This window comes from Suillus clintonianus (genome assembly GCF_016758775.1).
Source record: "Suillus clintonianus strain FC179 chromosome Unknown DEU56scaffold_41, whole genome shotgun sequence".
Taxonomy (NCBI): domain Eukaryota; kingdom Fungi; phylum Basidiomycota; class Agaricomycetes; order Boletales; family Suillaceae; genus Suillus; species Suillus clintonianus.
The window spans coordinates 268,570-293,347 of record NW_024539265.1 but is presented as its reverse complement, the minus strand read 5'-3'; the positions used below and the strand labels follow the sequence as shown (position 1 = coordinate 293,347).

At 49.0% G+C, this 24,778-nt stretch overlaps 12 protein-coding genes across 12 annotated transcripts; 6 read left to right on the top strand and 6 right to left on the bottom strand.

Annotated features, from left to right (window-relative positions):
• Positions 1–43: 43 nt before the first annotated feature.
• DEU56DRAFT_394792 (WD40 repeat-like protein) lies at positions 44–4,092 on the top strand. The gene is made up of 17 exons (XM_041346006.1): positions 44–159; positions 211–331; positions 385–539; positions 596–710; positions 769–875; positions 926–1,005; positions 1,054–1,225; positions 1,273–1,616; positions 1,667–1,738; positions 1,788–1,922; positions 1,968–2,336; positions 2,390–2,508; positions 2,556–2,735; positions 2,786–2,889; positions 2,941–3,572; positions 3,625–3,750; positions 3,807–4,092. Exons 1-17 carry the CDS (start codon positions 80–82, stop codon positions 3,956–3,958), a joined length of 3,063 nt encoding a protein of 1,020 aa, XP_041207912.1. The 5' UTR covers positions 44–79; the 3' UTR covers positions 3,959–4,092.
• Positions 4,078–5,380, bottom strand: DEU56DRAFT_394789 (uncharacterized protein). Its single transcript, XM_041346005.1, has 4 exons — positions 5,080–5,380; positions 4,875–5,026; positions 4,504–4,819; positions 4,078–4,450 (listed from the first exon to the last, which is right to left on the bottom strand). The coding sequence occupies exons 1-4, from the start codon at positions 5,328–5,330 to the stop codon at positions 4,333–4,335; spliced, it is 837 nt and encodes a 278-aa protein (XP_041207911.1). The 5' UTR covers positions 5,331–5,380; the 3' UTR covers positions 4,078–4,332.
• A 30-nt stretch (positions 5,381–5,410) lies between these two features.
• DEU56DRAFT_888107 (protein transporter) lies at positions 5,411–6,450 on the top strand. The gene is made up of 4 exons (XM_041356235.1): positions 5,411–5,517; positions 5,573–5,663; positions 5,732–5,901; positions 5,963–6,450. Exons 1-4 carry the CDS (start codon positions 5,515–5,517, stop codon positions 6,209–6,211), a joined length of 513 nt encoding a protein of 170 aa, XP_041207910.1. The 5' UTR covers positions 5,411–5,514; the 3' UTR covers positions 6,212–6,450.
• Positions 6,451–6,521: 71 nt separating this feature from the next.
• DEU56DRAFT_888104 (kinase-like domain-containing protein) lies at positions 6,522–7,700 on the bottom strand. The gene is made up of 2 exons (XM_041356234.1): positions 7,674–7,700; positions 6,522–7,610 (listed from the first exon to the last, which is right to left on the bottom strand). The coding sequence occupies exon 2, from the start codon at positions 7,549–7,551 to the stop codon at positions 6,787–6,789; it is 765 nt and encodes a 254-aa protein (XP_041207909.1). The 5' UTR covers positions 7,552–7,610; positions 7,674–7,700; the 3' UTR covers positions 6,522–6,786.
• Positions 7,701–8,250: 550 nt separating this feature from the next.
• Positions 8,251–10,078, bottom strand: DEU56DRAFT_807374 (uncharacterized protein). The gene is made up of 15 exons (XM_041353392.1): positions 10,030–10,078; positions 9,957–9,966; positions 9,882–9,901; positions 9,799–9,831; positions 9,654–9,750; positions 9,564–9,598; positions 9,486–9,513; positions 9,400–9,432; positions 9,280–9,353; positions 9,121–9,223; positions 8,993–9,070; positions 8,835–8,945; positions 8,742–8,782; positions 8,664–8,689; positions 8,251–8,611 (listed from the first exon to the last, which is right to left on the bottom strand). The coding sequence occupies exons 1-15, from the start codon at positions 10,072–10,074 to the stop codon at positions 8,446–8,448; spliced, it is 900 nt and encodes a 299-aa protein (XP_041207908.1). The 5' UTR covers positions 10,075–10,078; the 3' UTR covers positions 8,251–8,445.
• A 361-nt stretch (positions 10,079–10,439) lies between these two features.
• On the bottom strand, positions 10,440–11,513 carry DEU56DRAFT_394690 (uncharacterized protein). The gene is made up of 2 exons (XM_041346004.1): positions 10,681–11,513; positions 10,440–10,628 (listed from the first exon to the last, which is right to left on the bottom strand). Exon 1 carries the CDS (start codon positions 11,382–11,384, stop codon positions 10,935–10,937), a length of 450 nt encoding a protein of 149 aa, XP_041207907.1. The 5' UTR covers positions 11,385–11,513; the 3' UTR covers positions 10,440–10,628; positions 10,681–10,934.
• An 841-nt stretch (positions 11,514–12,354) lies between these two features.
• DEU56DRAFT_858375 (N-terminal nucleophile aminohydrolase) lies at positions 12,355–13,676 on the top strand. The gene is made up of 8 exons (XM_041355294.1): positions 12,355–12,451; positions 12,511–12,526; positions 12,587–12,613; positions 12,673–12,687; positions 12,741–12,915; positions 12,975–13,141; positions 13,194–13,445; positions 13,500–13,676. The coding sequence occupies exons 1-8, from the start codon at positions 12,449–12,451 to the stop codon at positions 13,631–13,633; spliced, it is 789 nt and encodes a 262-aa protein (XP_041207906.1). The 5' UTR covers positions 12,355–12,448; the 3' UTR covers positions 13,634–13,676.
• Positions 13,677–13,805: 129 nt separating this feature from the next.
• DEU56DRAFT_737775 (Ctr copper transporter) lies at positions 13,806–14,513 on the bottom strand (the record flags this gene model as incomplete). Its single annotated transcript, XM_041348611.1, has 4 exons — positions 13,806–13,913; positions 13,969–14,068; positions 14,126–14,398; positions 14,461–14,513. 4 exons carry the CDS (start codon positions 14,511–14,513, stop codon positions 13,806–13,808), a joined length of 534 nt encoding a protein of 177 aa, XP_041207905.1.
• Positions 14,514–15,211: 698 nt separating this feature from the next.
• DEU56DRAFT_756636 (uncharacterized protein) lies at positions 15,212–15,654 on the bottom strand (the record flags this gene model as incomplete). The annotated part of the gene is made up of 3 exons (XM_041350051.1): positions 15,212–15,373; positions 15,425–15,581; positions 15,638–15,654. 3 exons carry the CDS (start codon positions 15,652–15,654, stop codon positions 15,212–15,214), a joined length of 336 nt encoding a protein of 111 aa, XP_041207904.1.
• A 463-nt stretch (positions 15,655–16,117) lies between these two features.
• On the top strand, positions 16,118–18,771 carry DEU56DRAFT_394576 (uncharacterized protein). Its single transcript, XM_041346003.1, has 3 exons — positions 16,118–16,974; positions 17,038–17,107; positions 17,161–18,771. The coding sequence occupies exons 1-3, from the start codon at positions 16,358–16,360 to the stop codon at positions 18,589–18,591; spliced, it is 2,118 nt and encodes a 705-aa protein (XP_041207903.1). The 5' UTR covers positions 16,118–16,357; the 3' UTR covers positions 18,592–18,771.
• A 1,224-nt stretch (positions 18,772–19,995) lies between these two features.
• On the top strand, positions 19,996–21,514 carry DEU56DRAFT_807355 (P-loop containing nucleoside triphosphate hydrolase protein). Its single transcript, XM_041353391.1, has 3 exons — positions 19,996–20,135; positions 20,194–20,596; positions 20,663–21,514. Exons 2-3 carry the CDS (start codon positions 20,468–20,470, stop codon positions 21,215–21,217), a joined length of 684 nt encoding a protein of 227 aa, XP_041207902.1. The 5' UTR covers positions 19,996–20,135; positions 20,194–20,467; the 3' UTR covers positions 21,218–21,514.
• A 975-nt stretch (positions 21,515–22,489) lies between these two features.
• DEU56DRAFT_981124 (uncharacterized protein) lies at positions 22,490–24,357 on the top strand (the record flags this gene model as incomplete). Its single annotated transcript, XM_041359819.1, has 3 exons — positions 22,490–22,690; positions 22,748–23,003; positions 23,059–24,357. The coding sequence occupies exons 2-3, from the start codon at positions 22,803–22,805 to the stop codon at positions 24,355–24,357; spliced, it is 1,500 nt and encodes a 499-aa protein (XP_041207901.1). The 5' UTR covers positions 22,490–22,690; positions 22,748–22,802.
• Positions 24,358–24,778: the final 421 nt, after the last annotated feature.

Here is a 24,778-nt window from a genome sequence, read left to right as displayed (position 1 = left end):
CGTCTGCGTCACATGCTCGTACAAGGAACTCGTGAAGCGTTGTCCTCAGCCCTGCACTTTGAATCCCTGACTAGCCACGATGGCAAGCTCTTCGAAGGCGATCAGCAACTCGGCACATCAGCAAGGACAGACATGTATCACGTTCTCGCGTGACGGGAAGTAAGTAGTGGGTTTTAGACCAGAGCCGCCGACCCAACCTTCTTTCCTTAGGATTGCGTATACGGGAGGCTTGGATACCCTAGTGCGAATATGGCACACTGATGAAGGGGAGGACCAAGAACCAGAAGCTGCGTATGAAGCTGATGAGGGAATTACGACGGTCGCCGCTGCCGTGCGTGGCTCTTCATGTGTCCTGGATTCATCTGAGCTGACTCCGGAAAACAGAAAGACTTCTGGCTCTCTGGAGGCCACGACTCTGAGGTGCGAAAGTACCTTCCTGGAAAGGCACAGTTCGATGGACTTGTAATGAGTGGTGCCGGAGCATCGATCAGGTCTTTAGCAGTGGATCCGTCTGGCAAGCGCGTTGCTGTCGCTTCTGAGTGCGTCTATGCATGCGTCAGCTCTCGTGTGTACTGACTGCTCTCGCGTACTCCAGCGAACTCTCAGTTAAAATCATTGATTTGGACGAAATAACGAATATGATAATACTGGAAGGAGGGCACAAGAAACGCATACGAAAGACGACGTGGCATCCATCTGGCTCTATTTTGGTACGAGCGTTTGATAAAATTCATGCTGCTACTCTCTTCATGACTTTAAATCCCTCAGACAACAAGTAGCTCAGATGGGACCATAGTGGCATGGAATATATCTGATGCTGAAGCCAAGGTTGAGAATGTTATTGATGGTGTAATACCCGCAGTGGTAGATCCGGAGTGAGTATCATTCTTCTCATTCGCAGAGACTTTTGCTGACTCTCCACGAGGTCTCCGGAATTCATGCACGATTGCTCTGCCGTTTGGCATCCGTCAGGACAATATTTCTTTGCAGCATCACGAACGCATGGTCGGTGGTCGGAGCATTAAAGTCACACTGTCACTCACGATTCATCAGAAATTGTCGCGATTTCGAGGAGCACATGGACCAAAACTTGGTCTCTATCTGATCCAAATACCGTCGGTGCAACAACAGCATTAGCGCTTTCAGCCAATGGCGTATACCTTGCCAGCGCTTGCAACCAAGAGATATTAGTGTGGAGTGTGCAGACGAAGCAGGTGCTTTGGAAGTAAGTTTTGTGTTTGTCTTCTCTGCAACATTCGTAACTCTCCGCAGGCACCCGGGCACGCCAAATGCATTCGCCATTCAAATCGCCTTCTCACCTACAGAAAACCTCTTAGCATGGACAGATACAGAAGGTGTTCTCTCTCGGTGGCGGGATGCAATTCCTGCAGGCTCTCCTGATCCCGTCCGCCAAATGGCTGCAGGCAGCGCTCAAGGGACGACAACAAAGCGAAAGTCCACTCCCCCATTGTGGGGTGAAGAAGCTGATGCTGATGTGGAGGGGGGTGACACATACGGCGACGACTGGATCATCGATGACCTTGGCAATGGGATGGAAGATGAGCCTGAGGCTGTAAGAGCAACGCGCGCAGGTGATGGATTCGTGAAGGAGATGGGTGAGCCCATATCGCCGGGAGGTGTTGACAATAAGTTAACTATCATTCAGTGAGCATCACGAAGGCTCAACCTGCTTTCCAACCAGGATCAACGCCTATGGAAAATAAAAAGCGTTACCTTGGTAAGACACCTTTCTTGACATGTCGCAACTCATACTTATTTCAGCATAGCGTACAATATGGTTGGTGTCATTGAGGTGACCGACCAGGATACTCATCACATCGTCAATGTCGAATTCCACGACCGGTCAACCCGCAAGGGATACCACTTCACCGATCACTTCAAATATGACCTTGGCTCTCTTGGTTAGCATTTTGCCACTTCCACGAGCAAGCCTAATATCTGCACAGGTGAACGTGGCGCACTCTTTGCTTGTCCCCCTGAGCTCGATCACCCGGCACAAGTAATATTTAAACCTTACGGTACTTGGTCTACGCAAGGAGATTGGACATATGCCCTCCCAAAGGGTCAGCGTGTTCTTGGCCTCGCGGCAGGTGGTGAGAGGCCAATGCGATCTCTGAGAGATCCTTCATCGTCTGGAGGTGATATCCAGGGACAAGGGAACATCGTGATCGCGACTAGTTCTGGAGACCTCACGTTCTTGAGCGGCTCTGGTATGGAAAGAATTGTCCTCGGCGTAGAAGGTGAATATGTGACAATGGCTGCTGCTGAGGAATATGTCCTTGTGGTGCACCGGCCTGGCGCAACGACCATCGATGGTACGGCCCTTGACCTGTTCAAGAATACATTATTGAAAGATCTGCTCCTACAGGTTCCCAAAGTTTGGTCGCCACACTGATCTCTTTTGACGACTTTCAAGTTCTTCAAGAGAAGCCACTACCGATACCCAAAGGTCATACTCTGAGGTGGATCGGAACTACGGATGAAGGGGTACGTATAACTCCTCATTGGCACTCTCTTCTTAATTTGCGTGCTAGGCCCCAGCAATATATGATTCTGCCGGATACATACACCTTATGATACATCACCGGCGTCCGAATCGTGCTGTGTGGGCGCGTCTCATGGACACTGGCTCGCTGGAGCGCAAGCAGGGCAAGGACGAGTCGTATTGGCCTGTTGGCCTGAGTCAAGACACATTCATGTGTCTGATTCTCAAGGTAGACAGCTTGGTCTTCGATGCACCCATCGTTACTGACTCCATCTCAAGGGTCGTCAAGAACACCCTGGCTTTCCTCGACCTCTCATACAAGAGCTTCCCGTCCGCCTGCCATTCCGTAATCAAGACCCCGTAGATTCACTTATTGAAGAGCGGTACGCCTTTTCTCTGCTTTTATTGATAATGACTGAATTGCGACTGATCAGTATTGCTCGGGAGCGAATATACGTTAACCTTGCTCGCGATGCCCTTGGTGATGAACTAACGTCTCCCGACATTGACAAACGCGAAGTTGAACTAGACAAACAATTGATCAAGCTCATCCAGGCTGCCTGCAAGGCGGACAAGGCCCCGCGTGTGATTGAGCTTGTCAAGCGGTTACATTTTCCAAACTCAATCGCGGCTGCAAGTCAACTTGCCAAGTTCTACCGCCTCATTGGATTGCAGGAGAAGATAGAAGCAATTAAACTATGGCGGGAACAGAACGCGACACCAGCAGAAGAGGCGAGGGAGGGGAGACAGGGATATGCCTATGAGGATGCTCCATTGGCTCGACCAAAGCCTTTCCAGAACTTCAACCCACCACCCAAGGTCGACAGACCTGGTCTGACACGATCTGCCGGGGTCGTCGAGCAAACAGAGTTCACTGCGTCTAGTGCTGCGATCAGAGCAGTTCGCTCGCGAGCACCACAGGCTTCTGCTTCCCGTTCAACGTCTCCTGAGGGAAAGAGGAAACGAGACGACAATGATGATGACCTCGCATCTAACGCATTCAACGCCGAGGTAAAGAGGCGGGCCGTTGGTGAGCTTGATGCCGTGGTGCCGTCGCCAAAGCCTAGTGCGTGCATAGCTATTCAAACTGGGGTGCGTAAATTGATCATCTACGACAGACAACCCATTCTCTCGGAAGACTGGGCAAGAAGTCAAGAAGAATCCTTTCGCAAGAAAACCCGAGCTCAACAAGCCTATTCAGAAGAGCGAGAGCTTTTTCAACAAGGTGGAGGTCGCAGAAAAACGTGAGCAACAATGAAACAAGGTTTTCTTGTCTTCGCTTGCTAATCATGATGAACAGGTCCGGCAGCGACTAAAGGCAAGGAAAAAGAAAAGGACAAGAAGGATCCCTCAAGACAAACTACGCTCTTTGGTTTGCCTTCGAAACCTCCTGCAGAAAAGGAAAAGCGAGCGAAGAAAAAAAGTCGATGCTACACCCGAAGAGGCCAATGAAAGCCCTCCGGCAGACTCTCAAGCCATGGATGTAGAAACCCAGGATGCCACGCTAGTAGATAGCCAAGCTCATCCCGACCCATCAGACGTACAGATGGATACTCAGCCTCTAGACGTGGATGACGAGCCCATCGAGTGGCCGGATTCACCTGCCGCTGTCGATGATGATGATTAGGTCCTATTTGTTTCTCCCGTTTGTCACGTTCATCATTGTATGCCTATGCATCAGTGGTTCCGGATTGTGTATCTAGAGCATGTCCCAGGCAATCTAACGTTGCAGTTGTTGCATGGATGCTTGACTTAAACTGCTTTGCTCGAATGCAGAATCATAGCAGGCACTTCCAGAAGTCAACAGCACATTAGACGATCCGAATTTATTTGGCAGGTTTTTTGTGGGAGCTCTTGCTTGATTGTGTAGCAGAGTGTTCTTCAGAGAAGGGATCAGGCTGTATTGATCCCTGAAGGGAGAGCATTTCGTTCGCCACAGTTTTTCTGTCATAGAAGTTGATCGACCTTTCTTTTCTTGAAACTGACAGTGAACTCACCCAATAACTGTGAACTCTAGATACCCATCTGTTCCGCCGAGCTTCGTCCCCGTCAAACGGTGTATCCACTGTCCGTTCGCCTCAGGTACCGATTCGCCTTCCGCCTTCTCACCATTACTCTGCGTCATTTCTGCATCCCCTTCTTTATCGACAGAGGACCCTACAGCACCCTCTCCATACTCGGGATCATTTTCCGCAGGACCGTATTCGAATTCCCAAACATCTTGTGGAATGTGATGTCGTGGTATGGAAACGTTAAATGTACGGTGGAGGAGCAGCGAGACATGATCGGGGGAATACAGAATAATTTTGCCAACTATTGAGGAGGGTGCTGTTTGATTCAAAGGACATAAAGCAGACGAAGCACATACTGAGTTTCATTGCTATACTTGGGCTCCAGACCGTAGCATCGAAAGCGACATTACAGATAGAGAAAGGACAGTCGGCATTTATGCTCGCTGTTGGACTCAGGAAATGTAAATTTGAATGAGCCAGGAGAACACCACACAGGGACGGGATATATCTTCATATGCAGTTCAGCATCACATATAATATCTAAGAAATGTACCATCGCACCGCATGATCATGCTATCTAACATTTCCTCCGCGCCCGCGCGTAGATTACTGGCGAATACAGGAGGTACAGAGAGTGTTATGGTTGCTTTCGTCACTCGGAATTCACTTGTTGAAGGTTCGGTGCGGGACTTCCCCTTGTCCAGTTTCAACTTCTCTTTCTTCTTCTTCCTGGGAGCATCAGGGTCTGCGTCCGATACACGATGCTTCCGCTTGTTTTGACTTAAGGCAGATAATGAGATGGGAGTGGTCATCGCGATACATATGACATTCAGCCCTAGCAGAAATTTTGGACAGTATCGATCATGTGACTCTATGTAATTTTGTAGCCGACGAAATTCGTTTGTTGCATCACACCAACGGCGACGCTGCGGCAGCGTCCTTATGGTCCATTTTTACTCATTCTAATTTCTTTTTATTAGTTTTAAAGGGGTTGTGATGGTGAGTCATTCCTGCTCTTGGGTCGGACCTGTGAACTGAAGGGCGTTATATGCAGTCGGCCCCAAAAATCATCATACAAATTCTCGTCACAGGTGCACAAATTTTTGGGAAGGCACTATTTGAAGCAGGAAAGCAGGCGGCCAAAAGTGCGTACTTAAACGTTTAATCTTTGATAATTCCCCGGTGTTCACATTTTTCGTTTCGTCAATTGCAGATGCAAAGCACACCCCGGAAGGCGCAATAGGATCAGATGTTGCGGGTGTTCGGAATGCCACCTCTGGCTCTTTGACAGATAAACTCACCCGAGAACACCGCATGACACTAGACGAGGCCCATCTCATTCTGAATCTAAAGCAAGGAGAAACCCTTGAGAAAGTGTTGAAGGTAAATTCGTATTGCTCTGTCGAATTTTTTCAACTGCATACCATACTGACTATCATGCCAGAATTATGAACATTTATTCAAAGTAAATGGTCCCCGGCCAGCCCCAGACCCACCGGCAACTGGCGCAAGAGCGGGCAAACAACCTGCTCCGCCTACACACTCGCATTACCTCCAGTCAAAAGTTGTGCGCGCCCGTGAACGTATCGAGGCAGAGATGCATGTTGTGACGGAAGCAGATTCAACGCCTCCGCCTCCTGGAGCTGCTCCTCCTTCGGGTTCAGCACAGGGGAATGCAGGAGGCTCGAGTTGACCACTTGTGATTACTTATATCCGCTTTCGATACGTTTCGCTGATTTTAGACAAACTCAGAGCACATCCCCATTCACTCAGCATACATAGTATACACACAATATTACTACTAGATATCTCATGTCGTTGGAGCGCGATTTAAAGACCTTGGACCGGCTCATGAGGCAATGAGCATTACCCACACCTGTTCTTCAGAATGCAGATCGGCGAGTCGTTCTAAATTCTAGAACTGACTTCAACACAGTGATTCATGGTGCAAGTGCGCTGGTTGAAACAACTCCCCGGACTGACACTGTCCGCGCGAATACCACTTGTGCGTTGTCTCTTAGTATCGCGCTAGAATTCTCAACCATGACAATCCATTCTTTGAAACGCCAGTGTGCTAATCTCGCTTGGGACAGCAGGTATAGAACGCCACCTCCCTGACCTTAGTTGCGCAAACGCTGACCCGCGCGCATCACAGCATTCTAATCTCATTCCACCTTTCATATTGATCTTCTTGCCCTGGAGGATTGGTGCGAAAAGAACGCAGACGGTCATGAACAGCACCACAGAAAATGATGCAAACACTCACATCTATGAACGGTTTCCCTTCATGAATTCGCCGATCTGCGCAAGGCCGTATAGATCATTTTCTGGAAGAGAGATGGTCGGCATTGGTTCCACTGTCCAGGTAAATGTCCCCGCTTTGCCTAACTCCTCCCCAATCGGCTTGCAAGAGTCGAAATCAATTATTACAGCATCTCCCGCGTCATCGAGCATGATGTTAGCGGGGTTGATATCATTATGCACAAGACCGAGCGTCTCATGCAGGAAAGCGAGCCCTTTCGAAATACCGTCAAGAATTGCGGCAGGGTTCAGGGTGGGATCTTTTTTCCAGACTGCGTCCATAAGCGTGCGTCCATATTTTTTCAAACATATGGCGGTGATGCAATCACCGTCACGGACGCATCCATAGTAAATGGAAATATTAGGGTGAGCGTGCTGCTTGAGGATTTCGTAGACTTTGGCCTCATTGAGCAGATCATCTCCAGGTGTCCGGGAGTCATGTCCGCCCTGTCCGTCGTCGTAATCTTCCAGGAGTATGAGTGGGCGCTTTAGAAAGGAGTCTGTGGGAGCCACAGGAGGTAATTCGGTTAAAGATGGATGCCAATGGCCCTTGAAGATATGCATGGGGATGGGGATGGAAGCAGAAAGGCTGTCGAGGTCGAATGATGTGGCCCGAGTTTCAGGGTGCTTAGATTGATAGTAGTTGTCATTCTCCTTCCATACAATCATAACATGGTCAATCTTTTCAGATGTAGGGTTCCATGCTTCATAACTTTTGACGAGTTCTCGCATCGTTGGAGGGGGGGGGGGCTTGAAATTGCGAATATCTTCCAACTTGAACTTAATGTGCACTGGGAACAAATGCCTGCAGTGAGGATGAAAAGATACGTTGGTGCAAAGGATTTTTCGCTTACCAAGGGTTATGCTATGACTGTGCTGTGACTCGGTGGTGGGGCAAAACAAATACTCTGCATGCTGGGTATTTATCTGATCAACAACACGCCACCAGGGCTCACAAGGGGTTATTAAATGATAACAGCTCAGAGTAATTTCAATAGGTGTACACGAGCACCCACTGATCGAACTTCGCTGATTACCTGGAAAAACTAAATAAGCACCTTATCACTTCTCGGAGTGGCGCTGGTCAGCAACTGGTCAGTCAACACCACTACTCTGTTCTCACAGCTGACAGCGCCGAGGACCCACATTGTTATCTGACCAGCTGGAAGCAAGAACTTCATCACTTCTTCGGGTGACGATCAGCGCTCACTGCTCAGCACACAGCGCCACACATGATAGGGGCTGACAGATGGCTAGTTGCGCCACACATACATACTATAAGTACTCCAGTGCAGCGGGGGATGCAAAGAAGTAACTCGATTGTCTACCAACAGTTCTCATCTAGAACCGACTGATACCAGTGAGAGATTAATTCTTGCGCCGATTCCGTTATGTCTGACTCAAGCCTCGTGGATAGGCTGCTGTTGTTCTCTAGTCATGCACACTGGCACAGATGACGAAATTCCATCATGCACATGCATCACCGGCATGATGCAAAATGTTTCTCAAACCCCAGTGGACTATTGTTCATTCAGAACGAAAGTACGTCAAGATGGCAGTACATATCCGTACATACTTTCGGATTGTGGTGAAAGGACCCTCATGATCATACGTGCTAGCCTCGCACTACACAGATGGATCCTCGACTCTCAGCGTCGAGAGCTGGCCTCCCGCGAACTGAATCTCAGATAGAAGTTCCCCCGATGCGTGTTGAGTTCCCAAGCATCCTTCACTTGCTCGTAGGCTGAAAAGTATCCGAGAGGCCAGGACGCTGTGAATGATGATCTGTGGACTAAATATTTATTATGTTAGTGCCCTTCGGGGTTATTGGTTGTTTTACTCACGAGTTTGTAATAGAAACCCATGTATCCTGTACTCAACATTAAGCGCATGAAGATCAAGCTAGGTCTCCTACAACGCACCGGAGCCAACATGGTCAAGAGGATACTGAACACGGACATGCCTTGATATTAAGAAATCAGCAGGGCCTGCGTTGAGGAACGAAATTATCTCACTCATAATGCAGATCATATACATCATGGTATCATTGAAAAATGTTCGTTGGAGTGGTCCGACGGTGCCGTGGTATCTTCTGAACCTGATGAACACCATCAAACAGGAGAGAACTGACTCATGCGTGAGTACAGGGATCTTGAGAGACGAGACAACTGACCCAGTTCATAGAGTCCCAGCACGGCGTAGTCGAAGACATTGTTTCGCTTGACGAAGAAAAGACAGTCGCCCGGATTCACTGCCAACAATGAGCATAAATAGCACGGAAATGAGGACCACCTCACTAACGTAAGGAAACCTCGATCATGTTCGGTAAGTAAATTACGGCCGTGTTCGTAGAATTAGATACCAAACTGGTGTCCGCGAGGATATAAGAGGTGACCACACAAATCTGGCCATGTAGTTCAGCATCAGGTCTTCGCGGTGAAAGACGAACCAAAGGCTGACTGCAGCAAAAACCAGTAAGGATGTCAAAAGACGCTTGCTGTTCCATGAAGCATATATCCTCGTAATTAGCAATCCTAGAGGACATGTCAATTTTGAGGGTTCATTCAAGACACTACAAACCTTCTGCGGCTAATATGGACAGAACGTGCGAAGCTGAGCATTGGATGAATGAGTAAATTGACACACAGCCGACTATAGACACTAACCAGTGGTTACTCTTCCATACACAACACACTACACAGTTGTCATGAATCTTTGCGCGTGTAAGAGGTGGCATAACTCACACTTTCACCTGGATAATATTGTGTTCGAAGCGCAGCTACCCGTTGACCTTGAGCAATTTTCGGCAAAATCAAGTCAACAGTGTAGCTCACCCGCAAATGTCATCCCAATGCCAACAAATGGCAAGTACCGCGATATGGTAAATATGGATCGCACAAACGTCCATTTTCGGTGCCAGACCCATTGGGACTTTCCGGCGGTCATTGAAGGATTCTGTGATTGGCATACTACACATACCTCTGCCTCCAGTGTGATGCAATAGTCAAAAATCTGGGTGATATTAGCATCGCATCCCCCAAGAAATTAGTCAATGCACTAACTAAAACAGCAAATGTTCCGACTGGATTGGTTCAGTCAAAGACAGTACTATAAAAACAGTCGATAAGAATCCTTACCATTGCAGTACTAGGTGTATCATGAAGGGGTCGATAAGTAACCTTGAGACGCATCACAAATTTCGCACGGTACCTTGGATGCCTGAATGCCAGCGTCGACGTATAGAGCGGTACTCATCAAGTCCGTACGAGAAACAAAACAATAAGTGGCCTTTAAAAGTAGTACCTGTATCGTTTTATAACGTCGCGTGTAGGAACGTTCCGAGCATTTCGGCTTAAAAAATATGGGAATATCAGTGGCTCACCGGTTCACTGATTGTACCCTAGGCACCCGTCAGCGTCAGATGTGGGTGTGGTATAGCTCTCAGATCTCAGACACAGACTTTCGTGAACACAGGGACTTGTTGACCCCAGTATTTCACTTTTGCAAATGACATCAATCAATAGAGCGCTGAGGGTGATGTAAACAGTGGCAGTGGCCATGGCCCATGATCATCAGAGAATTGATGAGACCTTGACATGGTACCCGTGGGAACTATAGCAGGATATAATTCTACTCCTGCTAGATACGGCTATGTATACTGCGAGAAATTTGGGTTATCGACACATGCACATAGCCATGGATGTCTAAGAATCTAAATTACAATGAGGAGTTTGCAACAAGGTCGGGACATTGCACCATCGCGTAGCTCTCGTAGCTGACAGCGCTGAAGACCCACATATGCTGATTAGCTGGAAGCAAGAACTTTAATAATCACTTCTTCGGGTGACGATCAGCGCTCACTGCTCAGCACACAGCGCCACACATGATAGGGGCTGACATGTCGACAGATGGCTAGTTGTGCCACACATAATATTAATGTTTGCCTTTATGTTGAGGTCCTTGACGAAGAAAAAACAAAAACCTAGCTAGTCTCCTGCTACCCATAGTAGTCAGACCTCTTCAGAAGGAAGCTTGACAAGTCATTCCATCTTTTCAAGGAAAAAACCTGCAAGAACTGAATTTTTATTTCAAGTTCCCGTTTAAAGAAACACTTATCAGTGCTTCGCTGTCATGTGCTCTCTTCCATCGCTGAGAGCCCTCACCACCTCCCGCACTTGGTCCTCAGTCGACCACTCTATCGACACTGTCACCACCCGCTCCTCATTCTCAGGGCTTTCCAGCGTCTTCAACTGACTGTACAACATCGCAGCCTTCATGAAATGCCCCTGGCATTTCATCATCCGGTCCATGAGAACTTTCATATAAACAAACCGCGTCGGAAGCTTTCCGAAGTGCTTCGACCCCTCTGCTTCCGACAGAGCTTCACCCCCTAGCGCCGACCTGTAGCTCCCCTTCAGCGCTGAGCGCGCTATGATAATCCCTGGCTTCTGGTCTTCATCCCTCGTAGGACCCGGCCCCTGATCGACGCTACTGACGGCCGTCTTGCGAATAATCTCCAGCCAGGGCTGGCGATCTGTGTCTGTGAGTGGCTCTCCACGTGACATTTTGGCTACGATGGAGGTCGTCGCCGTCGATGAATGGGATGCGGAGTGCCTTTGATAGCGCAGCGCCGAGAGTAGATTTGCCTGTACCAGATACGCCCTGAGAATGTAATATTAACGAACATGTTTTGAATGATGTCAGTACTCGGAATTGTGATTGAGGAGGAAGCAGACGTACGCATCACCACCAAGAATATCGCATCACTGATGTTTCGATTAGCAAGAGGCTCAGTGTTGTCCGTTGAAGAATCAAATCTGACAGCTGCATGATTTCCCTCTGTTTTCGGCATATATCGGTGCCTCGGCGTACCCGCTCGGATGATGACGATCAGGAAGAGACATGGCGAGTCACGGTGGATGGCGTTGCCACAACGTCGATGCGTGATATAGCACCTCGAGCTTGGCGTACAAGTTGTGTACCTTGCTGTACTTTACGCGTTCCTTGGCTGACCAGTCTGGAAAGGTGATTCCACGACAAGATGAGGAGATGATCGATGACGATGACCGGCAAGGAAGAGGAGACGTGGCCCATGTAACCTGGAGACGTAGAACTGAGTGCCAAGGAGTTGCCCAGGAGAACACATTAATGCGCACTCGCTAATATCATTTTTTTTTTGCATTCAAAGTGCAATAAATATTGCAGGTGACAAGTTAAGAAAGCCGCTCCTTCTTCATAACGGGAGAGACCAAGTTCCGATTCCAGTGTGCTCGAAATTAGCAAGCAGCCGACTCCTCGGAGCAGAGCAACTGATTTCCTCGGCTTCCCACATAGAAAATTCATTCATGTACAAATCTTCAGTAGCGTGAAATGGCCAAAGAAGATGTTTGCATGAAGAGCTAAATTGTAATGGCCATTGTGATGCATTGGTGAGGTCGGTTGAGGGTCGGTGTGCGCACGCCGCAGGGCATGTCAAAATGGAGAGGGGTCAACAAGTACAGTCAGGCAAATGCCGGCGACCCCCCACCTGACCCGACGCGTACGCCAACTCAATCTCGAGGGAACGCGTCAGTGACAAGTTCCATCTTATTAGTGCGCTCCTTCCTCCTCGTCCCCTGATTCATCAACCATGGTATGTACACCCTATAAACACTGTTACCACGCAAACGCTCACATGAATCACTTGCCCAGGCCCGAAGATATGACAGTACGTATCATAGCAGCCCCAACGCTGCTGAATCCATTTACTCTATCCATTGATTTACAGGTCGGACGACAATATTCTCACCGGAAGGTGCGCATCTGTTATCATCGACTAATAGTGCTGATCTGACTCGCTTTCATCCTACCCAGGCCGGCTTTACCAAAGTACGCTCACCAGAAAGTCGCAGATTGCTCAAAACCTGACCTCATTATTCCAGTCGAATATGCCATGGAAGCCATCTCACACGCAGGAACAGTCCTCGGCGTACTCGCAAAGGACGGTGTTGTCCTGGCCGCTGAGAAACGTGTGACAGGGAAGCTCCTTGATCTTTCGAGCGCAAAGGAAGGCGGGGGCTACGGCGGCAGCGGAGAGAAGATGTTCTTATTAAACTCGTGAGCACCCCCTCCACACCCACCCACCAAATTTATTTATCAATTTCTGGGTTCTGCAGAAATGTGATCGGAGGCGTCGCAGGCATCACGTCCGATGCGAATTCGTTGGTGAACTATGCGCGGACGGTGGCACAGCAGCATCTTTTGCAGTATAATGATGATATACCAGTCGAGCTTCTTGCTCAACGATTGTGCGATATGAAGCAAGGATATACGCAATTTGGAGGTATGTTGTTTCCTCTTGTTCGTCTGTCGAGTCTTTTGACGATGTCGTCTAGGTCTGCGTCCTTTCGGTGTCTCTTTGCTATATGCGGGCTACGACCCACATTACCATTTTCAACTGTACCATTCCGACCCATCTGGTAACTACTCCGGGTGGAAAGCAACATGCATCGGGGCGAACAATGGCACAGCACAGAGCTTACTGAAGCAGGAGTACAAGGACGATTTGGGCGTCGAGGAGGCGATCGGGCTCGTACTAAGGGTAATGAGCAAGACGATGGACAGCACAACTCTCGGGAGCGAAAAGCGTAAGCTCTCGTCCTACTTTCTTTTCAGATCCCGCGCTGATCTGTCATCCACAGTCGAATTTGCCGTCCTCACATATGATGAGGAGGCGAAAGCACCAAAAGCCAAGATCTACAAGCCAGCAGAAATCGATGCCCTGCTTCGGGCGCAAGGGCTTGCGAAGAAGGATGAGGATACGGAGATGAAGTAATAGATCTTAGCTGTATTCGTGTACAACAATTTTCTTCGACCTTTGGAGTGAGCATGGTATATTATATATCGACACGTAGAAGGAACGAGTATCTTCGTCTATGGACTCTACGAAGACTAATCGAAGTAAGCATGATGAGATACATAATAGCAGCCTCCTTGGTGTACATAGCTCAATGACATGCCATCCCCTTTTCAACAGGACCGTTGGGTTCCATAGTTCCACCCAAGATGTAGTGTCCCGCCCCGGCACCAAGGATGACTGCAAAAATGAGGTATGCCTGTGTGCCAACGAATCAGTCAATGTTCGAAAAAAAAACAAGTAGTGGAACATACATTGTACGTCATGAACACAAGCATCAAGAAGAAAGACAAGCCCACGCTGGCTCCATAGAGCACAGCACGCATAACACGATAGAGAGGCGGCACCGACAATCTATCAAAGACAAAGTGAGTCAACTCAGTCGTGCCACGTGTCATACCCAACACCCACCCCTGCTTCCTCGCGACCCTCAATCCATTCAACAACCCAGTCTCCTCAGCATCGCTACGTTCAGGCGAGCTGCGCCCACTCGCCGTAAGCGGGGTCCTACGCCCGCTTCTCAATTTCACCGCGATGCGGGTATCAAAGTCCCTCGAGTACACGCGGAGGTACTCGTACAGCATGCCTAGAGCGACGATAGCGAGGAAGGAGAGGAAAAACTGGAGGTGCGAGCGGATGTGCCATTGGGAGAATACGACGCATGTGTCGAGGATTTGGGTGTTCCTGTGGATATGGGATGTCACCAGGTTGGTGAAGGTGGGGTTTTGGGGTTGGGTGGGACGTACCAGAGCATGTGCATCGAGCACCTTGCTGCCATTTCGTGCGCGCCGTGATCCATCGAGCCGTGATCCATTGTGTTGAGTGAAGTATGTAGACTGCTCCGGCTGGATCCTGGTGTTTCGGTTGTCAAAGCCCAGTTGGGAATACTTGGGAATCTTTGGCCCTCTTCAAACTCCGGATACAGTTGAGTTACAATACTAAGTACAGCTGGCCCACTACTGTGCCACTAGCGTTATTGTAGCGTATATATATAGCTGTGGACCGCCCGTGGAGTACTAGCCTCAAAGATGTAGGTGTTGCAGTGACAAAGACGCAGCAAACGGAGCATGTTTATATTTGAAGGCAGTGCCATCATAATTGATTGACTTTGCGGGAGCCTACACGAGGACCTTCGGCGTTGTGCCCGCGGTCTCTCCTACGAGTACTAGTATTGAGCTTGCCGACATCTACATTCCAGGTCCCAGTACCAGTGTTTTATTAGTAACTTACCACCATTACAAGTATTCGATACAAAATACCTGGAGTACTAAGGCCGCCATCGCCGAAGTGAAGCGGGCATGAATGCGACGTGCGACGTCTGTATTTGGACATGCGAATAAAGTGCCAAGCAAGGATGTGGAATTGCTTTTGTGGGTTTCAACATGAAATGATGCAAAGGTATGAGTCTCTGGCAGCCAAATATTACAGCCCCCCCCGCCCCTTGACCAAAAGCATAGCAAAGCGAGAACGATATTAATGTAATTGCACACGACACACTTATTGTTCCATGCCTTCTTCTTCATCGTCATCGTGGTCATCCTTTGTGAGGCCGGCCTTTTTGAGGGCTTCCTCGGATGTGTAATCGACGCGTGTACCCCGGGTGCGGCGGGGAAGAATCGCGCTAGGGTCAATTTCCTCGTGATCATCTTCCTCTTCCTCCTGTTACGCGAGTTTCAGTGCTATCAGAAATATGAACAAAGAAAGTCGTACCTCCTCCATCTCCTTGTCACTATCGTCGTCGTCTTCCTCCTCCTCGTCTTCCTCTTCCTCCTCCATAGATACGTCCTCAAGGGGAACCTTTGCCTTGCCTTTGCCCTTGCTATCGGGAGACTTGAGCGAGGTAACCGCGTCCTTTTTTGCTGGGGATCTTAAAATGAAAATGAGATTCGGTCGCCGAATAGCCGCTGACTGTATCGAACTTACTTTGGTTCTGTGGACATGATGGGAACAATAAGGATAAGTAAGCTTATGCGCAGCTGCAGGCGATGTAGGGGAAGTGGCAATCGTGTGGAAAAGAGCGCGTTGGCGATATTTGGATGTGTTGACGCGCCATTACGCCTTTAAAGCGGAGTTATAAACGAGTAATATTGGTTGGTAGTGAGATAAATAATTTAGTGAAGGGTGACAAAAGGGAAGAGCGCTCAGCGCTCATCTCCCGGACGACTGAATTATGTTTGTACAATAAAGCTTCGAGGTTTCGGTACATGCCGTTGTTATTCTGAGGTGTGAGCTCAGTTCAGTCAAGGGTGGGAGCGAGAAGATGTTTCATGGAAGTATTTTTTTATTCAAGATGAGAGACTAATTAGGGAGAGCTCGCCGTTGAGATTTAGATGTATAGCCCAGTCTGAGTTGGTTGCAATTGGTGATACAGCAGTTTTATAATGACATAATTAAGTAGGTAGTCGGGGATATGTGCCTGTTTGCGTGGACAAACATAAGCGAAGAACGGTGTAACGTAGGGCCGTCAAGGACCGCTGACCATCAAAAAGCTTGGCTATTAGTAGCTCTCTTATTGCTACCAGAAGGCTCGCAAGTAACACTTTTACCCATCTTAACCAGGTTCATCGTCTACGTACTCCATCCACATCCTAGTTAGTGACCGGTTTAACGGCCATCCGTCCTTTTCTACTAACCGCAACTGTCATGCATCGGGCGCTCATGTCCCTTTCCATCGGCGATTCTGACAAACCGTCTTTCTCCCCCTTCGTTCCCCCGCCTATTCAACGCCTTTCCCTTCCCCCGTCTGTATCTTTAAGCTGTGCTAACAAGTCTACTTCACCTTCCCCCCCATCATCATCATCGACTCCAGGTTTAAGTCCACCCCCGCGAGCCTGTCCAAAGAAGCTCAAGGCGCCTACTAAATCACTCACTTCTTCCTCTCCCGTACCAGGTCCATCAACCTCTAATCCCTCTGCTATCTTCCCTTACCTACACCGCCTCGAAATTCGCGACGATATGGCTTCCCGTCGCCAACAGAGACCTCTTCTCGTTCTCAAGCTGTCCTCTCCTTCTTTCCTCGATTCCGTTGCTACAGACCTCGTAGCAGAAACTCCTCTATACTCAGTCGAAACTGTCGGCTCTTCAACTACTGTCTGGCGTTCAGATCCCTGGGGTGCCTCTGTTAAGATTGCAGACATATGTTGGCCCAAAGAACTCCCTCTCAAGGGCAAAGGAAGGGATACCCACGGTGCCCTCATACAAATGGGTGATCCTCGCTGGAAAGACACTGACAGCTACCTCAAGTATGCCAGCCTTGGAAAGTATGTTTATTCGCATTCCCTCCCCTTCCATCCTCTCATGCCATTTTTTTATTATTCCAGCAGCTCCCGCAAATTCAGCTTACCAAACCATCCCCATGTGCTAAAGTGGAAGCGAACTGGTCGCACGTATCAGGTAAAATTCACTTTTCATGACATATTTCCGCTTACGCTCACGCTTTTAAATAGTGCACAACTTCATCCTGCAAGGGCCCCATCGCATCCCTTGACACACTACAAGACGACGAGAACACTCCACGACTTAAAGTATTTGAAACCCTTGGTCCCGTCCACCAATCAGTTCCACAAGTAGAACACGCTGGAATATCCCTTTCCCTACTAGATAACCTCTTCGTCACCGCTCTGCTCCTCGTTACAGAAGCCGACGATTGGATGACTCTAAGGCACAATCCCAATTCTCTCGATACCCCAGCTACAGATACCGTCTCCCTTCCTAAATCCACATCCGCTCCTGCTTCTGCACGTCAATGGCGCAAAATAATGTACGGCGAGCCTCTCTACCCATCCCTCAAGACCCCTGCAGTCGACACTCGCTGCAATGAAGATGCAGATGTCCTTGATATCTCAAGTGCAGCACCGCCTCCCACATCCGTAAATCAATGGCGAAAAATTGTGTATGGCGAACCGTTATACCCATCATTACGACCTCATAGTGCAGACGGGCTTGATCTTCCCCCACGCCCAGGTACCGCATGGGACACCGCAAGCATCTCTTCAGAGTCCGTGTGCTATCCCGCAACCCCTTGTTCTGCGCCGTCCAGTGGGTTCTACACATCCACGTTCTTTGATGAATCAGACAGATCCGTCCCAAGGATCAACACAAGCGCGCGATATTCAGCTCCCCTCAGTCTTTCACCTGCAACGGTATCGCCGATCCCCGCATCTGATTGCATGGCACTATCATCACAGCCTTCCCCCTCGCCACGTGCAGGTACCCGGCGAGAGCTTCCCGCGCCGCCGTCTTCATGGCACCCCCCGCCTGGATCACAACCGTGGCTTCACCGATCCAGATCGTCGCCCCGATTGTCGTCTATCCCAACCGCGCGCAATCGGTTAGTCACAGAAGATGGGGTGCTGGCCTCGCCGACACCGCTAGACGGTGATACGGACGGTGTGGGCGATACGCCCCAGTCACGCAGCCGTGCTCTTTCTTCCGGGTCTGTTGTTCGTCGCCGACTGCCCACCGTCCCCTCAAACCCTGCATCCCCTGCCAGTTCACCTCCTGCTCGGACGAAACGCCTCCCCACCTTGGCGCGTACGCTCCCCCCTACGCCCATCTCCATACCTCGCTCGCCCTCCACGGGGCATCGCTACACGCACTCGTCCAACATCATTTCTCAGACTCCGATATCAGAAACGATGCCCACACGGCCATCAACCGCACAGCAGCCGCGTACCAGGAACCGTCCAGAGAAGGATCCCGATGAGGTGCTGGGGTGGGTTCGTAACGTTACGAGAGCGCACCATCACCGACGCGCGCTTGATTGCGAGGAGCTTGAGGGCCGCCACGGGGTTCTGGAAGAAGCTCCGCCGCCCGCGTACAATGCCATTGACTTCTCAAAGCCCCCACACTCCCGCGCATTACCGAATCCCAGTTGAACCCCCACCCTGTCCTTCATTCCACTGTTTATGGATATATCATACGTGACGTCAATAATGATAGAAGTCTTTCCCGCAACGAAATCGTGATTGGTCCCTCCTCAAAACATATCTTTGCATTTAATTTCCAGCCTGCAATATTTTCCTTCTTCTTTTCGAGTTGTTGTTGTTGTTGTTTGTACGCACATCCTTGGCTCTATAATTCCGCCTCGACCCAGTCATTCTTTCTCCCACTGACCATGTACCTGAAATCCTCATTCAATTGATTGATCTGTGGCACGCCCGCTGATCAGATCTTCACCTCATACATATATTCCAACCCATATATACATACAATGTTTGTTTTATGAATCTGATACATCAAAAGATGTTGTTTTGCTTATCTGATACATAGTAATACGTTCTCTGGTACCTTTCAATTGTACTTTTGTGCTGGGAAGCTTGGCTTGCCACGGACGCTATCGTGTGGGTTCATTTCATTTACACCGATCGAGGTTGTTTGGCCCGTGGGGCGGGTGATCACATGTTTTCTCGACGGGGGAGAGCTACAATTGGGCAGCTATTTATGCAGGGCTAAGATAATTATTGACCAAGAACTCGCGCTGAACGTGGGGGGGAAGTGCTCTAAATACCAATGGCCACGAAGAAGTCCCAAGCTCGGGGTCCAGTCAGACTCGTGTGCCTAATCACGGAGCGCCTGGATGGATCACGAATACTATTACTGTTGCTGTTACTGCAACCGCAAGGGACGTGAACAAAGACGAGAACTCTATACTATAGAAGGAAGAGGACCCTGTTGACTCGAGGCCGCGCTGAACGTGGGGCAAGTCATTTAATCATTGACTCACATCTCGTACATCTTACTACGTACGGCAGTAAGTTCTAGACCACGGCTTTTCGTACTTTGTGTCCATATCCGAGTCATTTCATTTCGTTACTTGGTGTCCAAGGTATCATTTATAAGGAAATGTCCTGCGCGGTCGGCACGGCAGTTGGTCTTTGATAAAGTCGACTGCGAAAAAAGCGCAACTGCTGACTTGAGGAATGCCGATTGCAACGCTGAACGTCGGACTCGGCAAGCCATGATGCAAGCTCGGATCCATGATGCGTGCCTCAGCGCCTGTACTATGAATACTACAACCATGGATCTACCAGGGACGTGCATCCTATACTTATTCCCAAGGAAAGATCGCGCTCGTTTCCTTAAGCTTTCTAGTATACATGGCACATGCAGTTCTCGCATCAACGTGCATAGTAACGTTCGCGACAGCTACAGCCTCGACGAGGACCCGGAAGCTCCCTCGATCGGTCGCTCTTGTTCCTGTTATGTTCCTCCCCCATAGCATTAGCATTTTCTGGGTTCTCGCCGTTTAGAGCACAAGGTATAAAAAGTATCTGTATCCTAGTCACTGTGACTCACGAGCAGTACATGTCACAAAAAAAAATTAAAACTCAAAGTTTGACTGCTTACAAGTCACTGGGTACAGCCGTTGCTGCGACAGTCGGTGTTCGCGCTATACAGCAAGTGGTGTTGGTGTTTACCGGTATGTCACAAATGCATATGCTGATCTTTTTTGATGTACCATCAGATATGACGTGTAGTGGAATATCATATCGGTCCGCAAATCCTTCCAAAGCCGTTGCAACTTGCATTGATCGATTTATCGTTCCGGCCCAGGATCAAACACGTCTCCAAGTTACATACTACATATAGTAGACTGCGTCTCCTCGCCGGCCATCGTCAGTGATCATCTCGTCGTGGAACTACTTTTCCAGACGTCCGGTCAACCAAGGAACACATCAAGGTGCACAAGTACACCGAGCTTAAGGCACTGGTTTTAGTCGTGACTGGCAACGCCATCTATCGTGATTCATCATGTCTTCTACTGGTCATCCGAATGCGTACTCCGAGACGCCGTCATATACCGCAAATGGAGGGGAAGATCTTGCAAGTACTAGTGTTGCCGATCGAGACTTGGGCGATGCGATTTTCTTGGTGGTGATGGTACGTGCTCCTCAATCACAATTCCGAGGACTGGCATCACTCGGTACATGCTCATCACATTCTCAGGGCGTATCTGGGACAGGCAAATCTACTCTCGGCGCTGCGCTTTCAAAGGCTCTCCGTCTCCCGTTCATCGACGGCGATGACCTCCATCCGCAATCTAACGTAGACAAGATGTCACGTGGAGAACCTCTTACGGACGCAGATCGCGAGCCGTGGCTGGAGATTATCCGCAAGACGGCCGTCAGTAGTGTTTTGCCAAGTCCCGCGAGGGATGAAGGCCAGGAGAAACCGGGGATCATCATCGCGTGTTCGGCGCTGAAGGGGAGTTACCGGTCAGTGCTAAGGGGCGAAGCTTTATCGGAAGCAGAGGGGTCGAAATGCTCGGGAAAGCTTCCGACGTGGTTTGTTTATATGAAAGGTTCGCGGGAGGTGCTCATGGACCGGATGATGAAACGTCAGGGGCATTTCATGAAGGCTGCGATGTTGGATAGTCAGTTGAAGACACTGGAAAGCCCTGAGAATGAGGAGGGGGTGGTGACGGTGTCGATAGAGTGGTCGACTGAGGACCAAGTGCGAGAGGTGGTGAGGGCTCTCGGGGATGGGGGAGAAGGACAGTAGCGTGTGGCGTTGAAGTATTGATGAGTGTTTCTTTAAATGAAAGCTCGCAATGAAAATATTAGTTCTTGCAGGCTTTTTCCTTGAAAAGAAAGAATGACTGCTTAAAAGCCTTCTTCGAGGTTTGACTGGGTTTCTCTCGTCTTGGACGAGCTCAGCACAAAGACGGACACTTTGATGCAACTTACATATATAGCAACATGTGCCCTCCAATCTCGATGACCCGTTTACCGTTGAGCACGGATATGTGGTGGGTGTTCCGACTTCACATGTATCATGATTAGTACATGAGCTTCAAAGCATTAGTACTTCACTTGCGCAGGTACAGCAGAAACCTCTTGATGACAAGATGTGGGACACTCTTTGCAAATACACATCCCGCATGAACTCGGTCAGACAAATGGACAACTCGACGTCTAAATACTTCTGGCTTTTCCTTTGACACCTTTCTTTCCAAACCTCCGCAAATTCACATGGTATGCTGATGGAACCTACGGCGCTGCAGTTTGGTCTCTTCGGTCCTCCAGGGCATGAGTTTGCGATATCGCTCTATAATCGACAGGTAAGTAGCCTTTTGAATGTTCACCCAATGCAACTTATTTCCCAGCTCCACCGTCTTCGCACATTGCAGGTATGAGACCTTGGATACCAAGGCATCCGGCGCATCATGCAACTATGAGCTCTGCAGTCGCTGAGGCTAGACTTAACAGCAACGTTAGCTTGAGAGAGACGGTTGCATTTGTCACTGTCCAGCTTTCATGATTTAATTTTTTGGCCTTATCAGCACCATCGAGCACGCCTCGAAGTTCTTCATTTCACTTGAGGTCGTCACAAGCAGGGAAATCACAGTCCTCTTTCATTCCTCAGGCTGCGCAGTCCCCGCATAAGGTGTATCCATGATGCTATCAGTTTTTTCATATAATCCAAACCGAGATGCGACAACGACAAGCTCAATTGCTTCTCTCTCTTTGCATCTTCGAATAGGATGCACGCAGAATCGGGCTGTCTTCACGCATTTTGAATATAGCGACTCGGAAGCGCTTTGAGTAACATTCCAAGAAGACCTTGAGCAGAAGAACCAAGAGGGGATCGTGACAGTGCTAGTACTAGAGTGGTTAGTTGAGGGCCAGGGCCCAAATGGGATGCTCCTCTCAAGGATGGAGGACACTGTGTACTTGCCACTGATTATTACAATTAATATTGTAATTAACTGTAAATATAAATCGTGCATGAGTTAGCTTGCAGGTTTTCGAGTGGTTTTATGCAACTTTGCAAGTCTCCTCCAGATCCACAGTATTGTTGGAGAATCGTTCCGAGAAGGAACTTATCTGCATTGGGCAGATTAACATTAATAGTCATCGGGGTTGGGGGCAACCACGCCCCTTCGTTTATGTTTTCAATCTCCGTCTACATCGCACATAAGTACTTCGTCTGCATCGTGTTTGCATGCGTCAGTTATTGTTTCACAACACTGAGGTATGCGTTTCTTAGTTATCTTGCACCAAGCTCTGTACTTACATTACCTTACCTTAGCGTGTTTCCTGTTGTGAAACAAACAAGTGTTACATAGCCATCATATTTATTGGCCATGCACCCGGCTTTACGAAATCTTGAAGTACTCTGCACGATAAGCTCATACACGAAACGCAGTTCGCTTCCTGCACTTGCATCCACATGTCGCGAATTTGAGCATCCAGCACTTGATGTCCTCTGGAGGAATCTGCAGTCCGTCACTCCACTTGTCAGCTGTTTACCAAGTGGTCTATTTCAAACCAGTGGCAAGGGTTTGGTAGGTGTCCTGATTTCGTATGACCGTAGGCTTGAGACTGAGTTCACTTGCGCAGGCATTGCAGAAACCTGCTGATGGCAAGGTGTGGGATGCTTTTTTCAAATATTCGTCACGCGTGCACTCCATCACTGCAATAGCTAGCTTGTCGATTCTTGGGACCCTCAGCTTGCTTATGCTGTCTTGTCCTTCGACACCTGCGTTCTTTTTCCCGAACCTTCGCAAATTATCATTGCACGACGATGGGGGCAGATCCACTGCAGAGTTCTTGCGCATGGCTTGCGTACCCTCGTTAGTGGAATTGGACCTGCAGATTCATTCTGCTTCCTCTCCTGCTCTCCTTGTCCTTTCGTCACTTGGGACCTTGTGTCCCCATCTCCAGTGTATGACTGTGACATTGACACGTGCAACGGACGACTCATTGCGTAAAATTTCACCCTTCATCACACAACCTGTTTCCCAGCTCCACCATCTTCACACATTATCGGTATGCGACCTAGGAAACAAAAGCATCGAGTACCTCATGCAGCTGCGAGCTCTGCAGTCATTATCCTTGGACTTCAATGGATCGTCAAGCTGGGACATCCGGCCGGATACGCAACTCCCCGGATTTCACGATCTGAAATTTTTGGGCCTTTCTGCCCGTACAGTTGAGCGCGCCTCGAACTTTTTCAGTTCATTCCAGATCGTCAGAAGTAAAGAAATCAAGGTCGAATTCATATACCGGGTTGCGGAGTTCTCAGCTAGTGGGTCTGAGATGCTCTCCCAATTCTTCGCCATCCTCCAAGAAAGATGCGATAACGACAAACTTGAATCCTTCTCTCTCGTTGGATTGTCGAAGAGGATACCCACGGAATTTGGCATCTTCATCTCATTGCGCGCATTTCGCAACTTAACTCGGCTGGTCATTGAGAATGGTTGTGACATTCCAATGTCTGACGAGGAGCTGTGCCAACTGGCGAAAGCCTGGCCTAAGCTCCAAGTTCTCAAATTCAGCAGATATGCCAACACCATTGCAGTTCCCACATTCCACGGGCTAATGGGGTTGCTTCGGCTCTGCCCTGCGCTGACTTCGCTAGCTCTTGTCATTGATACCACAGAGTTGGACGGCATAGATCTCAAGCGCCCCGGCGGTGGACTTTGCAACAAACATCTTAAATTCCTCGCCCTCGGAAATTCACCGATGGAGTCCCCTCTAAATGTAGCTGTCATCATCGGCGGCCTCTTCCCACGCCTTGAACAGGTTCAGCCTGAGCCTTGGAGTTCGGATAGGTGGACGTTAGTCAATAGCTTTCTTGATGGCTTCCGCCTTGTGAGGGAGCAGCGCGTTGAAGCATGTGTTTGTTCGGATATCTAGGTTATAATTCTCACCTGCACTTTTTGATATGCGCAAATGTTCACAGCAAGTCAATAGTATTATTGGTGGCTTCAGCGTTTACGGTAATTAGAGCGGGGCATTTCTGACTCAGACTTCGTGCAACTTTGCGGCAAGTCTCCTCCACAGTGTTAAGCACTCCAACGATTTCCTGATGTGCTTGGAAGTACTTACAGTACCTGCGACTTAGACTATCGTACGATTCGTTGTATAATGCACTCGCGTGCTAATCCTGAGTTCTTTTTCTCTTGTTTTCGATGTATATGAACTTCAAAAGTTCATGGTGCAGAGTGTGCGGCCCAGGCGATGGGATTTGCACTCAGGGGGCAAGCCTAACTCGCGCTTGAGCACGTGACCAATTGTTCCCTTCTTTCGACGGTCACGATCGCCTTCGCCAGATTTT

Excerpts from the sequence above, each read along its gene's own strand:
- DEU56DRAFT_394792 (XM_041346006.1), top strand. The coding sequence starts at position 80 with ATGGCAAGCTCTTCGAAGGCGATCAGCAACTCGGCACATCAGCAAGGA. Across the intron at positions 1,923-1,967 it reads ATATGACCTTGGCTCTCTTG|GTGAACGTGGCGCACTCTTT; the intron begins GTTAGCATTTTG and ends ATATCTGCACAG. Across the intron at positions 2,736-2,785 it reads TCATGTGTCTGATTCTCAAG|GGTCGTCAAGAACACCCTGG; the intron begins GTAGACAGCTTG and ends CTCCATCTCAAG.
- DEU56DRAFT_858375 (XM_041355294.1), top strand. Across the intron at positions 12,916-12,974 it reads AAGATGTTCTTATTAAACTC|AAATGTGATCGGAGGCGTCG; the intron begins GTGAGCACCCCC and ends TGGGTTCTGCAG. Across the intron at positions 13,446-13,499 it reads AACTCTCGGGAGCGAAAAGC|TCGAATTTGCCGTCCTCACA; the intron begins GTAAGCTCTCGT and ends TGTCATCCACAG.
- DEU56DRAFT_888107 (XM_041356235.1), top strand. Across the intron at positions 5,664-5,731 it reads AGGAAAGCAGGCGGCCAAAA|ATGCAAAGCACACCCCGGAA; the intron begins GTGCGTACTTAA and ends CGTCAATTGCAG. Across the intron at positions 5,902-5,962 it reads CCCTTGAGAAAGTGTTGAAG|AATTATGAACATTTATTCAA; the intron begins GTAAATTCGTAT and ends CTATCATGCCAG.
- DEU56DRAFT_888104 (XM_041356234.1), bottom strand. The coding sequence starts at position 7,551 with ATGCGAGAACTCGTCAAAAGTTATGAAGCATGGAACCCTACATCTGAA.
- DEU56DRAFT_394789 (XM_041346005.1), bottom strand. The coding sequence starts at position 5,330 with ATGACCACTCCCATCTCATTATCTGCCTTAAGTCAAAACAAGCGGAAG. Across the intron at positions 4,820-4,874 it reads AAGTATAGCAATGAAACTCA|TTGGCAAAATTATTCTGTAT; the intron begins GTATGTGCTTCG and ends CCTCCTCAATAG. Across the intron at positions 4,451-4,503 it reads CTAGAGTTCACAGTTATTGG|AAAAACTGTGGCGAACGAAA; the intron begins GTGAGTTCACTG and ends CTTCTATGACAG.
- DEU56DRAFT_807374 (XM_041353392.1), bottom strand. The coding sequence starts at position 10,074 with ATGAGTACCGCTCTATACGTCGACGCTGGCATTCAGGCATCCAAG. Across the intron at positions 9,224-9,279 it reads CCTTACTGGTTTTTGCTGCA|ATTTGTGTGGTCACCTCTTA; the intron begins GTCAGCCTTTGG and ends CTACATGGCCAG. Across the intron at positions 8,690-8,741 it reads TCTTGACCATGTTGGCTCCG|GATACATGGGTTTCTATTAC; the intron begins GTGCGTTGTAGG and ends TGTTGAGTACAG.
- DEU56DRAFT_394576 (XM_041346003.1), top strand. The coding sequence starts at position 16,358 with ATGCATCGGGCGCTCATGTCCCTTTCCATCGGCGATTCTGACAAACCG. Across the intron at positions 16,975-17,037 it reads AAGTATGCCAGCCTTGGAAA|CTCCCGCAAATTCAGCTTAC; the intron begins GTATGTTTATTC and ends TTATTCCAGCAG. Across the intron at positions 17,108-17,160 it reads GAACTGGTCGCACGTATCAG|TGCACAACTTCATCCTGCAA; the intron begins GTAAAATTCACT and ends GCTTTTAAATAG.
- DEU56DRAFT_394690 (XM_041346004.1), bottom strand. The coding sequence starts at position 11,384 with ATGTCACGTGGAGAGCCACTCACAGACACAGATCGCCAGCCCTGGCTG.
- DEU56DRAFT_807355 (XM_041353391.1), top strand. The coding sequence starts at position 20,468 with ATGTCTTCTACTGGTCATCCGAATGCGTACTCCGAGACGCCGTCATAT. Across the intron at positions 20,597-20,662 it reads CGATTTTCTTGGTGGTGATG|GGCGTATCTGGGACAGGCAA; the intron begins GTACGTGCTCCT and ends TCACATTCTCAG.